Below are 15,569 nucleotides of genomic sequence, written 5' to 3'. Positions count from 1 at the left end.
TCATATCTAAACTGCTTCAGATACATTTTATCCAAAGCCTAGTCTTGTTGAATTACAATTACATGCACCAGTAGCAAACTCTTAGTGTTCCTTAAAGTAGGTCACCAAGTGCCCATACTTATCCTGTGTTACTCATGTTATGGCACTAACATTTGGGCAGCTTTGATGACCTGAGAAGTATTTTGCACATGCCATTCATTCCACTCATAGTTTGTTAAGCTAGAGAGTTACCAGGCATCATTTAGAGTTTCTTTTCCAAAACCATATCAAGCAGGCAGTAAACTGCGTTTTTTGATATTCACCAGCTGCTGTGGTTTGCAGACAGGAGAAGCATCAAGAGTTTTTTTGCATTTAATAATGTTCAAATAATGTTCACATGGGAAAGGTGACATTACATTGCGTAGCTACCATACATGTGTTCTAAAATGCAACTTTGTTAGAACTATTAATTTAAACAATTGAATGAAATGCTGCTTTTCATAGCTAGAATAATAGAAGACCAAGATGGCTGTGTTAGCATAAGCTACATGATAACTGTCAATAAGCATTTAGTGTCTGTGTAACAAGGTGAATTTGTGGGATCTGAAGGTAACAGAGGTGAAGTGAAGGGATTCTTTAATTCTGCTCCAGTTACTGATGCAGTGTGCTGAGGTGTCGCAGCAATCAATAATTAACGAATACACACTGTGGTTTATGTGTGAGGATAGCGTGATGCTAACAGTCTCTGTCCTTCCTCATGTTCTTTTGCTGTTCCTTAAATGAATTAATTGTTAATTAAGATAATTAATAGCATGCATTATAAGCCCAATAAGAGATGTTGAAATATGTTTGGTAAAAGAAAGGAGGAACACACTGTTCCCTACCTGTCTTGAGCAAACCATAGATGTTGCATTGTAACTGCAGTGCATGCTGGGAGTTCTTGATTTTGGTTGTGTTTTAGGGAAGCTTCTTTGACCAAAGTTTTACCAGTTACTGCTCAACTCTGCCCCACTTCTGCCCTACAGTTGTATTTAATCTTTATTTGTGATGACGTGAAATATGAAATCATAAATTTGTACTGATTAGGTTTTTGTGTGCATGTGTGTATGGGTGGGACATGCTTGTCAGTACTGTATGACAGTTTAGTACTCATAAAACACACATACGTATTTTATGTGTGTGTGCAGGCATGCCTGTCTCCACTAATTTCACTTGCCACACACACACACACACACTGGCAGGCAGTTGCCTGTCTGAGGTCCCCTCATTGCAGCAGTCATATGCCTGTTGGCAGCCAGCCACGGCAACCCAAGCCTCCTGAGTGGCAACCCTATCTACCTCAGACACTGGCCACTAGCACCAGAATAGTAAATAATATGCGAGTGCCAGCAGGAGGAAGGCTATTGCCCGGGACAAACAAAATATCTGTAAAATCTCACCTTTAGACAGCAGCTAAATATAGGTGTAGCCACCTTTGCCATTAAGAGCAAAGACTTCATGGAACATTACAGAAGGAAACTGGAAGAAATGCCTTTGCTTGTTGCTGCTTTGACGTAGATGGAGGGTGGGCACGCACAAATACTCACGCATGCTGGCAAAGATAAGCTGCGCACTTAGCAGAGGCATGAGTACATAAAAGTGGCACCAGCCTATGCTGGGGTTACAAGAGTAAAAGCAGGAGCACTGAGAGAAGCAAAACCACTCAACACACCAGGCTCAGGAGTCTAATTCCCATTTTACCACACATACATAAAAATAGTGCACTTATCCTTCCCTGAAGCACCTTGGGTAAAAGCACCATGTGGCAATTTTAATTTTACACTACACATCTGAATGTGAGTGGTAAATTGGTAATAGAGACACATTTATTTTGACTCATAAAGTACATTGTTGCTTGCATGAAGGTGTTAATATATGAACTGATGCTAAAAATGCAGTTTTACCCCTAATTATTACAGTTTGATTAGTAATTGGAACCAGAATAATTAAATGACCATAACTGTGCATCTATAATTGCAATATGTGCGAGACTCTTAAAATTGTCTTAGGAAAACATAGAACATAGTATAGTCAAAAGCCATAGATGAGGTCAGAAATGTTTGAATTGTAATTTAAATCTGGCTCATCACAGCCACACTCTTTAAAGTTCACCTGAACAGCTGCTGCAGAGAGGCTGAGACCAGATCTCTTGCTCTTCTAGCGCTGGCTCTGCCTCAGTCCCCTTTCCGCTGGGGGGCTTTCAGTAGGTGAATGTACACCACACAGCAGGGTCAAGTGGGGCTTAAAAAGGCCACAGATAAGTCAACTCGTTTATAACACAGGAATGAATAAAGCATTATTAGCTTATTTGATGCTGCAGTCCAAATGACGGATCATCCCTGCTGCCCTGCTGACAGCGAGATGTAAAGAGAGTCGGAGACATGTTTTGCTTGAGTTACAAGTGACATCAAGTCCATTCTGGCTTACCCCGCTATGGCCACTTTGTGCTATGTTTATTAATGTTTCATCAGTAATTAATTAAACCCTGTCAAGAGTTTGATCAGTGAAGCTCAGATGATCTAATGCAGTGATCACTCAATGCAAAAGTCATATTGGAGTCTATTGTAAGTTTCTTATGCACTTGTTCTTGTTGACTATTTAATTTTTTTCAAACTAAATACTTATTTATACGTCATAAAGCACATATAGCTGTTTTGTTTTTTTTAACAGAGTTTAAAGGACAGTCGATCAAGCAATTTTCTCAGAATTGGCATCCTTGTACAGTACCACAGTGAACTCCTCCTAACTGTCATTGTGTTTTAATCTTGAGAGGACAGGTGTAGGGTTACAACACTAAACAGCTTAGTCAAAAAAGAAGTACTTGCAACAACTGTATTGCAATGCAGTTTAATTCATCAGTTCTTCTTTTCGCACACAGTTCTTCTTCTTCTAAACCGCTAATAAAAGACTAGGAAAAATACATCAACCTAAAATAGCTTGAGTACTGGAATTCTTGAGGTCACTTTTACTGTGTGACACCTGTGCTTTCTCTCAGCATGCAGTCTGTCTGCATCTCCTCTGTCACTGGGTTCAAAGAGGTTGTGAGTTTACTGCAGAATTAACCTTGTTTACAGTCCGAGATCTCCCGCAGTTTCCTGTAAGACTAAATCAAGCTTGGAAAACAACACTGAGTTTTTATTCCTTATCAGTAGGACCTGCAAAGTCTTGTGACAGATCACCTGGTGTGATAGCAGCTGGTTAGGTTTATTACACTTTACTTTTAAATTAGCCTGGCTAAGATATTGGATTAGCTGTGTTTGCAGAGTAAACCATCAGAAACACCTCATCCTCTAAAAACTGACACCTCTTCTTCTTTGATTATCTGTACAGTTTCGCGTTTTTAAACCAAGATTCTGGCAGCTGCAGTCCATATTTCAGCTCTGACTAAAAAACGCCTGATTCTCCACATTCCTCTGGCTGCAGAGATTCCCCACTGCCCCTGTGTCAAAGCTTGGCCCCCAGCCGAGACATGCTCACCAACAAGCCCCACGTTCCATGGAAACTCCAGTCCTTCTCAATGGACAAATGCCCCAACTGAGCCACATACAGATAGATATACACACAAGCGCGCACACACACACACACACACACACACACACACTGTACAGAGCAAGAGACAGGGTTGTGTGTGAGTGCGCGCAAGTTCGTCGGACTGTTACAAACACACACAACCAGGGTCTCCCATGGCCTCAGTGCAGACAGCGAAGCTCTGTGAACTGAGATCTCTTTTGTTTACCCCGAGAGACAATAACGTGTCTGTTCTCTCTCTGTCTGTTTTCTCTCTTTTCCCCCTCCGTCCCTTTCATTCGCTCTCTCCATGCCCTCTCTCTCTTTCATCGCTCACTCCCTCGCCGTACCTCATCTCCAGAATGACCATCTGCGACCTCTACACCATGCCCCGCGTGGCTGAGCCCGTCTGGTTGACTATGATGTCTGGAGCGTCGGAGAAGAACCAGCTCTGCGGCCACTTCATGAGGGAGCTCTCCCTGCTGATGGAGCAGGCCTCCAAGAACCAGTTGAGTGCCTGCTTGTACTCACACCTGGTCTGCCACCAGTCACTGAATTTCTATAAATGCAGGAGTTTAAGGGGTTGTATCCCAAACGGGGATCAAGGGAACTATATCAGAATGCATTTTCAAACATCATATCACATAGTGGTTTTCAGCAGTTGTATGGGCACAGCAAACCCACTATTGTGGTAACCAGACTGTTCACCCCTATTGATCTTATCTGAGCTGGAAAGCATTAAGAAAGCAGACAGGAATCAAGCAAGCTCACAGATACAAAGCTGAAAGACATGCACACTCAGACATTAAAAAATGTTTCGCATGCATAGTTTTTCCACCTCTTTTTTTTTTTGCTTGTACTTCCTGGACTAGCGCATCAACAGAGAATCAGATGCAGGTTCACACACACTATTCATTCCATCTCCCACATACACACATTATGTGGTCTATCTCTCCCTTTATTACCCTCACACACACACACACACACACACACACACACACACACACACACACACACAGTGAATGTTTCACCCCCTTTGCATTTATTTGTCTGCCTCAGAGGGAGCTGTGAATGAGACGATCCCTGCCAGTCTCTAATTGCTTATTGTTGCCGTTACAAAGCCACGTCAAACCACTGCTAATTGTACGTATGAATTGGTAGCAAGGCTTTTATTGAACATAGCACCCGTATTCAGTACACTTGATTCAAGTAGCATTCAGTCCACTGAACTGAATTATTACATCAAGTTGACGTTAAAGAGCAGGAATAATGTCCAACATGTTTAAAAGATGTTTTTCTAATCTTGATCACTGATTAACACATGCACTGCATGTTGGAAGCTTTCATGCTCCTGGTAAATACTCGGGCTGCAACTACGATTTTTCTTTACTAACTTATTACTCTGACAATGAATTATTATTAACTGATCAGTCATTTAGTGTATGCCCATTACAAGTTAAACCTGCCTTTATCTTTTGTGTGAAAAACAGTTAATAACCAAGGTATTTTTTCATGCAATCTTTATTTATAGCAGCAGTTCACTTTCTTTTGCATGGGCACCCAGTGTATATAAAATATAAATTATATATAAAATACAGAAAAGTAAGAAATCCTCACAAGCTGGTACCAGAGAATATTTGGTATTTTTGATGGATAAATTACTTAAATTGATGATTATGACAGTAGTGTGCAATATGTTTTAACGTAATCAACCGCAGCCAACATAGCTGAAGAGTCAAAAGAACAGAGAGGAAATTTAAACATGACCAACAGAAAATCAATGTAGAAAGACATCTTGGTGCTGCCCACATTGTTTGGAAATTGGACATTTTTGAAGATGATGAAGATTGAGGAATACCAGAATCAGAAATGGTGTATTTCTTTTTTTTAAACATCTGTACCATACTACATGGTCCAATGTAGTTTCTCATGTTCTCTAAATCCCTGCACGCTCTCTAAATGTTGACCTTGAATAGAAACTGCGTCTCCTAGGCAACCATTGGTGTTTCTTTATCAGCATCGCTTCTCTGTTGAAGTCACTATTTCCACCAGCGCTGGTTAGGATGACTACCATGTAATGACTTCTGTGTGATGTTGACTCGCGAATGAAGCATTGTGTCTCCCTGGCAACCGTTGGTTCTTACTGTATCACATCATGTCTTTTCTGAGGAATCCCGTCAGTATTCCCATGACTGATGGTTTAGATGACTGCCGCAGTCGCATCTGTGTTCTCGCACGTGATTGAATTTGACTACCATGACCGTGTTGAGTCATGAGACAGGAAGGGAAGTAGATGCTTGTGGTCAGGACCGAGAAGTGAATCATGCTAATAGAATCTGTGTGTATCTGCATACGTCTGTTTGTGTTACTAACAGCGGATGTGTGAATGTGCTGTCCAGTTCAGCAAGAAAACCAAAGTTTTCCGTGAAGTGAGAGAATATCTGACCTTACCAAACAAGGTCAGGAGGGAAACTGAGAAACAGTCATTTCTGATAGAGTGCAACCAGCTAGGAAGTACATGTTTGGATTCTCCTCTATGCTCTGCTGACCAACCCATGTCTGATATTCCAGATTCCTCCCCGCGTTATTGACAGCCATCCTGACCAATCATCTGGCCTGGGTGCCCACCGTCATGCCCAATGGGCAGCCTCCAATCAAGATCTTCCTTGAGAAACACTCCTCCAAGAGCGTCGACATGCTGGCAAAGACGCACCCCTACAACCCGCTGTGGGCACAGCTAGGTGAGGCAGTCAAACACAAACACACATACACAGTGAGTTAGATGCACCTTTTCTGTCAAAGCACCTGGGTGGCTGGGGTGTAAAATAAAACACCTGTGTTTGGTCTTCATCTTGGGTGAAGCTTCCATTGTTAGTCATTACAGCGCGAAGACAAGTTAGGACTAGACTTTCTTCTCTACATGCAACTCCATTAAGTCTAGAATCTGTATTAACTGTTTGTGTGTCATAGGTGCAATGCAATCCCTCTAGTCAGATTTAAATAATATCTGTAGCAGCATTTCACATGAAGGTAGCGTTTCAGGTGTGATAGATATGCAATTTTCAAATTAAGGTGTAATAATACTGCAGCAGTGTGAAAACTGGATATGAATTGGCTACTTTTTCCCACATCTATGCTGTTAAACTGTCCATGTGTGTCCCTGGAGGATGAGAAGTGCAAACAACACGTTGTCTTCCAGTGGATCACGTTGTATTAGTGGAAGTCCATAAGATGCTTCTCTGTGGAAATAGTTTGCTGATGTGTAAGTAGCTGTAGTTGATTTATGGGCGCATATTAAAAGGTAGTGATGTCCTATAAATACACATACATCTTTAAGAGTATGCTGTGTATTCCACACTTTCACCTCAAGTGACATGGGAAAGGTATACAAAGTGAGTTCATGGTGACACCTAGTGCTCATAGCTGAGAACTGCATACCAGAGGATTTGACTTATGAAAAAAGATGGAAGAAATAGAAGAAAAGAAGAGATAAACAAGATTGGTATTATCAGCAAGTACAGATGTTATAGTCTTGAAAAGAAGAATGGGGTATTTATAACGAATAATTACCTTTATCAGTTTGGGGATGTGTAATTCTATCTCTATCACATCTTTATATCCAACATTATTTCTCACCCAACTGAGATATGAAACATTTTATTTCCAGATCTTATAAATGATTAGATAGACATTACCTGTTAAAAGAAACTGATGGTATCTAAAGACCTGTTCAGCGATGCTAATGGTTGTTTTCTTTTTTTCATAGGCGACCTCTATGGGTCCATTGGGTCACCGGTGCGGCTGTCAAGGACAGTGGTGGTCGGTCGCAGACAGGAGCTGGTCCAGAGACTCCTCTATGTCCTCACCTACTTCATCCGCTGCTCCGAGCTGCTGGAGACCCACATGCTGGACAGCGCTGAGGATGAGGCCATAGTCATGCCTGGCTCCCTCATCACCACCTCCCTAAGGAAAGGAGAGGTGGAGGAGTCGGACTATGTCCTGGTTACCGTCCATAAACCCAACGGGGACTACTTGTCCCAAGGGGCCCACAGCCGGCAGACTGAGGCAGAGGACAGCAGCTACCCTTCAGACAACAGCCTCCAGAGCAGCACATACACAGACACAGAGGTGGAGCATGGCACCGAGGACACACCCAAGGAGGAAGATGAGGATGAGGCGGATGAGGAAGACGAGGAGGACAGCAGTGAGAGTCAAGGGTCCAGGAGCAGTGTGCTTCAGACGGGACACAGCCAGGGTAACCACCCCGTTATCAGGACTGCAGAAGCAAATGAACCCGGCGAGCTGCGCAGGGAGTCTAGCAGCCCTCTGGCAACAGAGACCCGACTGGAGACGGTGCTGCGTGTTGGCTCTGCCTCCCCCAGGGAGCAGGTCTGTGTGCTGGATACAGAGACCAAAGGTGACCTGAAACTTATTGTCCCATCAATACCCACAACCCTCGCATCAAGTCCATCCCCAACTCCTGTCACCACAGAGGGTAAAAGCTGGGAGGCTGGGATGGATGCAGGCATGGGGAAGCAGCCCACCAAGTTGCTGGCCCCTCGACCTTTGGGGATCCCTCTAGAGAAGAAGCCCCCAGATAAGAACCTGGCTGCTGCAGTGCCAGTACCAGTGATACCAGGAAACATAGTGACGGGGCCTATGACTTTGACTCTAACAGAAGAGGAGGAGCCGGCAACAAAAGTCACTTTCCTCATTGGAGACTCAATGTCTCCTGAGTCAGACACAGAGAGTCGCAGAAGGAAAGTGGAGGAAATCAAAAAGCACATGAAACACCTCAAGGACAAACATCCACTTCACCAGCAGAGAGGAGCAGATTCAAAGACCAGCAACACCAGTGCATCAGAGGACCAAACCAAACAGACTAAGGTGGCTCCTGCCCTGCAGCGGGTGTCCAGTAAGATGCCCAAGTGGAGCTCAAACTCTGTGGATGATTTTGATGAGTATTTCAGCCTGGAGAACCCTGTGGAGACTAGGACTATAGACGATGTGGCCAAACAACAGGAGGCCAACAGCACGGACAGTATGCACAAAGACTTGCTGGACCCCTCGGGAGTCCCCCGGCCTGGTGATTTGGGTTGTCACGGCTTCCAGGGTGCAGTCAGGGGTCAGGGTTTAGGTCTCTGTTTAGGTTCAGGTAGTGGAGAGGTAGGTTCCAGCAGGAAGAGAGATATTTTGTTGGATGTCCAGAGGAGGTGCAGGTGTGGGTCTACAGATTCCTCCGACACCTGCTGCTGCAGGGGCTGTTCTGCTGCGCAGGACAAGGGTCTTCTGTTGTCAGTCCCCGTCCCCCAGGATGGAAGCAGCAACAGCAAAGAGGACCAAAAGTGCAAAGCGGTGCCCGTCAATGACTGGGAGATACCGCGCAACGAGAGCTCAGACAGTGCGCTGGGGGACAGTGAGAGTGAGGAGACAGAGGACTGGCAGGAGGAAGTGCTGGTGCCCTTCCCTGGGTGAGTAGAGGACACATACATTCATTTATAGACACACTTCTCTTCCTGTCCCCAAACAGTCAGGGAATAATTGAGAATAACAATATGTCCTCATCACTTGAAAACAAAAAAATAAATATATCACATCTTATGTTTTGATTTATAGGTCAAAGTTGGTGGAGAACTTCTCAAAGCCAAGCATTGCCAATTTTGGCCGGTCTCTGTTTGGAGGCTACTGCCCCACCTACGTGCCAGACTTTGTACTGCATGGGTTGCCCAGCGAAGAGAAGCTACGGCAGAGCCTCATGGCTGAATTAACCCATGCTGTTCAGGTAAAGGACTCAAGTGTTTGGACCTATTCTTTCTTTTCTATTCCTACTTTTTCATTGTCAAAAATGAAATAAATAATAAATAAATAAAATAACCAAACCCCTCTATAACTAATGACTATTTTCTTTAAATTGTTTATCTGAGGAACAGAATTTTTTAGAACAATAAAACAATATGATCACATCATGATGAGACAATACCGCTGAAAGTAGATCAACGATAATTGTGAATATTTCCTGTCCATAATTCACATTTTAACATTTTAAACATGTCTCATTGTAAAACAAGTAAAACAAGTTTGAGGCATGCATGAGGAATCGCTCCCTTTTCTTTTGTTTTGTGTTTCACCGGTTTAAATGACTGTTCTTGTCCTCTGTAGCATCCAGTATTGGATGAGCCCATAGCAGAGGCCGTCTGCATTATAGCAGACACAGACAAGTGGACAGTGCAGGTGGCCAGCAGTCAGAGACGAGCCACAGACGTCAACAAGCTGGGGAAGGAAGTCCTGGTGTCCAGCCTGGTTTCCAGCTTATTGCAGTCCACTCACCAGCTCTACAAACTCAACCTCTCACCCAACTTTGTATGTTACACCTCTGTCTTTCCACTACAAGTAGAATAGGTTTCATAGGTTTTTCTAGCCAAGATGCTGATTAACACCATTTTGATTCTTGTGCTTTACCAACAATGTTTCTGTCTCTCTCCTCCCCTCTTAGTGTATAATGCACCTTGAGGACCGCCTGCAGGAAATCTACTTTAAGAGTAAGATGCTTGCTGAGTATTTGAAGGGCCAGACAAGAGTCCATGTGAAAGAACTGGGCATGGTCTTAGGGTAAGCAGTTAACCTTTGTTCTTAACTCACTGGTGCTGTAAAGCTGCATGTTAAAATTAGGATTTCGTTATTTAAAGGGTACCCTGTGGAGTTTTTGACCAATTAGAAGCTGATCTGTAAAAAATATAATATGTTCAATATAAAAACAACTGCAAAAAAATGCAAACTTGAAACTAAAATAAATTTGCCAGGTAAGTCTGTAGACGAGTGGATCCAATCAAATTCAGATCTGTAGCTCACAAGGTTACATTCATTGTCAAGTAAAATCACAATGTTCATTGCATCACGGTTTATGGCCAAAGAAAAATGGCATTGAAATGTTCATAATGTCTGTTTTTCCTGTAATTTTAAGTGGGGCACTTGGATCTTATCATATCCTGATCTTTGCTCTGGTATCTTTGCAGAATTGAGTCCAGCGACCTTCCCCTGTTGGCCGCAGTGGCTAGCACTCACTCCCCCTACGTGGCCCAGATCCTGCTATGAGACTGTAACAGCACTGAGGTCCCAAGCAGCGAGCTACCTGAAGAAACCAGTCAGACCTGGGTGGTGCCTCTCTGGCCCCAAAACATGGCCGTCCACGCTCTGCACCTGACCCCTGACATGGTTTTCTGGGTCAAGTGGGATCTTTGCTTGAGCTGTGCCTGAGCAGTGCACGTCTTCACGGACCACAGCCACCGCCAGCGCCACCCCCTCACAACCACTGCTGCTGAATTTGTTGCGATGCTGATGTTGCACCACAGGGGGGAACTAGAGACCACAGTCCCACACATGGAGTGAGGCTCTGGATGACTGAAGCATCCCTGAAATGACCTGCTCCTGTTGTTTGAATGTTTCTTTTAAAACAGGACTCTTTTTATTTTTGGACGCAGAAGCCAAAGACTTTATTCATTTTTCCAGTTGATGAAACTTTAAAATATCTACAGTATAATAACAAGTTTCTTCTACTGCTTTTTTTTTTCTCTGTACAATCTTAAACCCAGTTGTACGAAATTTAAAGGAAACAGATGGACATTTTTAAACATTACTTTGAGGTAAATATCATTGAGAACATTATCAATCTCTTGCCAATTATGTTATTTCGTTTATCTTCATGTATTTGTTTACAAGCCAAATTTCCCTGATATATGTCAATGACAACTTTTTTTTTTTTTGTCGAATTGCAATGCACACCTGACTTAAAAGCCTATTTTCTGGCCATATGGTGGTAATCGATGCACACCGTGATTTATTGTTCTACAAACTGGTTTTGAAATGGCTAAGTGGCTTTGACATTCGTATCAAAGGTACAGCACTACCTCAGATCTTCATATGGGCAGTGGATGACTCGCACATTTACAGATGCCCCATAGAAAACCCTGAGGTATACTTTTTAAGCTATTTTTAATCAGAGGAATGTCAGCGTCAACTGTGTGCAGACTCTATGCTGTGTTCTTTGAAAAAGGGAAGGCTGTTAAATTCCTTAGGATGATCGTTACACAAAAACATGGAAGAAAAAAAACGTATTTTTTGCCTCAGAATGTGATTAAGGGAGGGTCCCTTTCTACTGTGGAAAAGCTAAAACGTGCATCATCTGTGTATATTTTAAAACCAAAATGCTGAAATATTTTCACACTTTTATAACTTCCCCACCTTTATACGATGTTTACGGCAACGTTTGCTGCAGAGAGAGGACTAGAGGAACACACACACTATTTTCAAACATGTTATACTCACAAAAACACGCAAAATACAAAACTAAAGTAGCACCGTTTTTTTTCTTTTGTTTTTTCTTTGATTTTCCATGACATTGACAGATAAATGATTTTGGTTGTTTTGCCATATAAGCAGGATGCGAGTTGCTTCCACAGCTTCTGATTTTGGGCATAAAGTGCAACCTGCAGCGGGGCTGATGGGACATTATTTCATTGTTTTTCATTATTACTTTTTGTTGTCATTAGTTGACAGCATTGGAAATTAATCTATACTTTTTTTTGTTTGATCGCAGATAAAATAGGGTGAGTTAAAAATACCCCAATCAGTGAAAACACAGTCAAAAGAAGATTTTTTAAATAAACAGTATATGCACAGTACGCTACAACTGTGCTGTGCTTTTTGCCAAGCAAATTCATCTCCATGTCAAGGGAATTACAGGCAGAGGGACACAGTTTAATTTAGCCAGCAGCCAGCTCAATAAATACTCACCTGAGTGATTTTCAGAAAGTAGCTTTCCCAAATGTCTACAAATCTTACTTAAAGAGTGGAACGTGTCTCAGGCTTCACTGTATGCTGAGAAGGGCTTATATTGCTACAAAAAGCAGGAGTAACTGGCAGTGTAACCCTGAGAACAGTGTTTGTTTCTTTCTCTAAACTCAAATTGCACCCTGTATATGACCCAAGTCTTAATGGAGATGTGGCATGAATGCATCACAGGCTTCTGGAGAGCTCATTTTGCTGGTAAAATTGATATATATATATATATATATATATACATACATGCTTGTTACTGTATTGAAGATGCTCCGCTGTATCAGCCTACATTTTGTACAACACAGCCATTATGTTTAAAAGGTTTGAATTTGTATCTGCTTTTCCCTCTTTGTATATAAATAAATTATTTAGTTGCCCATGGTATGTGTTAACGGTTCGCGTAAACTGTACATACTCGGTTTATTTCCATGTATTTGTACAGAATGTCTTTTAAGAATTGTCTCCTCAGATTATTTTTTCCCAATTTTATGGGAATGTTGTGCAATAAAGATGCCGATGTTAAGAATTTATGTGTATGTTTTCTGTCACAGAATCAAACGTGTGAGTATATAATCGTTTTCCCAAAACTGAAAAACCAGAGATCCAAGAGCTATAATTCAGATCCAGGAACTGATGACGAAACCAAAACCCCTCTGTAGTTCTGTACTGACAGCATGCACACACATTAGTATTACCCAGATACTCCATGGTAGATATGACGACATATTCTGGTTTGTACTTGTTTAGAAGACTTTGCATTAATGGCCTCCAGGTTTGTGTTTCTTCAAATCTCAGATAAGCAGCTGTGGTTTCTTCTCTCTTTTCCCACAAACACTGAATAAACTATCTCAACATTGTATAATTATCACAAGTGTTTTGGGGTGATCCCCTTTGGCAAGTCTTATTTTCCTTTTTTCTTTGCCTCCAAAATGTACACATTTTAATTTTATATGCGAAATAGTTTATCCGTTTTAATTTATCCATTGCTATATAAAATTGCCTCATTATTTAAACAAGACTGGAAAGTAGTAATAAATCAGTCTACAAGAATTGCACCTTTGTTTAGATTGGAGGTGGTTTGACTTCTAGTGGTCAACATCTGGATGACACATTTTACCTTACCTTTGAATTTACCACCCTTGAAACTGGGCTGTGACTCCACCCCGCCCTACACTCGCGGCACAGGAGGTAAAACGAAACAAGCACACGCACACACCGCAGTTATGCAATAAAGGAGGAAGGAGTGTCCCGGTTGAAAGCAAATACACTGCAATCAAATGTGAGTGAGTCTCCTGTCAGTGAGAACATCGCTGTAATCCCACTCTCTTCACGCGAATAGCTATTTTAGGAGGCGAACAGAAAAACAAGATGACACAAAACAAACTGGTGGTGAAGTTAAGCGTTGAATCTAAGTTCACATCAGAGCTGGCTATGGTTCTGCAGGTTGTGCTTTTACAGAACAAGTTTAACTATAAAATAAAAAGTCAAAAGCAGGGCGTGGCGTTTTATTTTCCTCTAAACCTAGAAGTCGTGAAAGTCTTGAGTGAGCTGATGCTTTTAAATGCACATCAGTAATCTGATTATTTCGCATTTTGAGCAGCAATCGTCCGTTTATGTGACTTCAGGAGTGACAGAAGTCAGGGGGAAGATCCGTGTTGCATTCAAGGACACACCAGAAAGCTCGTACACTCGATCTCTAAAACTATTAAAGTAGTCAACGTCATTAAAGATACATTATGTTACTTTTGGAAAAAAAATAATAGCACATTACAAATGAAAAATTACATTCATAAGCAATAAAATGCACTCTTGCTCAATTCAATACATCATACTGATTATGGTGGCTAATACTAGCTAATGTTAACTTTAGATAGATACTGCTTTGAAACTGACATATATGACTCTTCTACAGGCTACTTGTGCTACTGTTACAGCACTTTTTTTTTTTTTTTTAGCAATTCCGTAATCGTCCCTTGTGGCCACTAGTTTGGAAAAAGTTAAGCTTTATGTCTTGTTGTTTATTTCATGATTGCATCAGCGAACTGAACAAAAAAATGAATGATCTGTTGTTGTTTTCCACCGACTTAAATAACTGACATAGAAAACTCCAGTGCAGCAACAGCAGCATTTTCTTTGTAATAGCTAAAGGTCAAACCAGGAAAATATCCTTAAGTGCTGTAAGTTAAATAGCTGAGCACATAAGAAAAACAATGCCACTACACAAAGTCCAAATAGACTGCTGCCTTACATTATTAATTAAAATCTATGTCTTTATAAGTATTCATATACAGTACACGGACCATACCTACAAAAGTAACTTTTTTTGTTATTTCCTTTAAATCAAAATGTTTCCCTTTGGCGATTTACCACATTAGCAAAAAAAAAGTACGTTAACATTGAATTGTTGCAATTTTGAGCGATGAAGCAATATTTCATAACGTGCATAAAACACGCAAGTCCAATCACGCACAGTATTCAGCTACCACTCAAGAGTCATTCATGTGTCACAACTATCATAAATTCCCTTATTTCCGACAGCATGTGAACGCAGCATCGTCTCAGTGCAGACAGATGTCGTCAACTCTCCGCACTCAGATCTGGAGGAGGAGGGATCTAAATCTGAACTCCTGGATCTGACGGACGCTAGCTACCGAGGTGGATATTTCCTTTATCAAAGATGTACAGAACTCAAGACAACGGGTCCCACAGACTTAACTTTCTGTCACACTTTGGCGGTATCTACTCTTTTGCGGACGCGCAGTAGTTAAAAGTGAAGTTTTTTTTTTCTCTCTCTCTCTCTCTCCTGGAGAAGACGGAGCTCCTGGTTTTGGAGTGAACTCCATCCATGCTCGGCTCGGCGGGGACAAGATCCACGGGGATGTGAGTCTGTTTCAGCTCGGGTCGGCTAAACGAGCAACTAGGAGACGTGAAAGCGAGGTTACCTGAGGAGGAAGTAAACGTCCTGAGGTGGATTTGAGCCGAAGTTATGAAAATGACCGGAGCCATGGAAACGTCTTTCAAACTGGCTTTGAAGAAACCGCCCTCGCTGCGGACAGCAGAGGTAAACAAAACTAATGTTTCTTTAATTAGCATCGCCTTGCTAATGTTAGCCAAAATCAAACTGTTGCTTCAACTCGCTGTAGGAAAACGACACTCAGCTGTCAGTGGAGTGTGACTGAAATGAGTTAACAGTAATTTGTTTAAATGGG

At 41.9% G+C, this 15,569-nt stretch overlaps 1 protein-coding gene across 1 annotated transcript in view; it reads left to right on the top strand.

Moving 5' to 3' along the window:
• The window catches only part of fnip1 (folliculin interacting protein 1), a 38,193-nt gene extending 27,402 nt beyond the window's left edge, over positions 1-10,791 (top strand). Inside the window, exons 13-19 of the mRNA XM_070917620.1 lie at positions 3,887-4,033; positions 6,097-6,266; positions 7,292-8,996; positions 9,142-9,307; positions 9,685-9,885; positions 10,019-10,134; positions 10,539-10,791. Coding sequence (XP_070773721.1) covers positions 3,887-4,033; positions 6,097-6,266; positions 7,292-8,996; positions 9,142-9,307; positions 9,685-9,885; positions 10,019-10,134; positions 10,539-10,617 — 2,584 coding nt within the window. The 3' untranslated portion in view covers positions 10,618-10,791. The remainder of the gene's footprint in view (positions 1-3,886; positions 4,034-6,096; positions 6,267-7,291; positions 8,997-9,141; positions 9,308-9,684; positions 9,886-10,018; positions 10,135-10,538) is intronic.
• Positions 10,792-15,569: the final 4,778 nt, after the last annotated feature.

This window comes from Enoplosus armatus, chromosome 13 (assembly GCF_043641665.1).
Source record: "Enoplosus armatus isolate fEnoArm2 chromosome 13, fEnoArm2.hap1, whole genome shotgun sequence".
Taxonomy (NCBI): domain Eukaryota; kingdom Metazoa; phylum Chordata; class Actinopteri; order Centrarchiformes; family Enoplosidae; genus Enoplosus; species Enoplosus armatus.
This window is presented reverse-complemented; position numbering and strand designations above follow the sequence as displayed.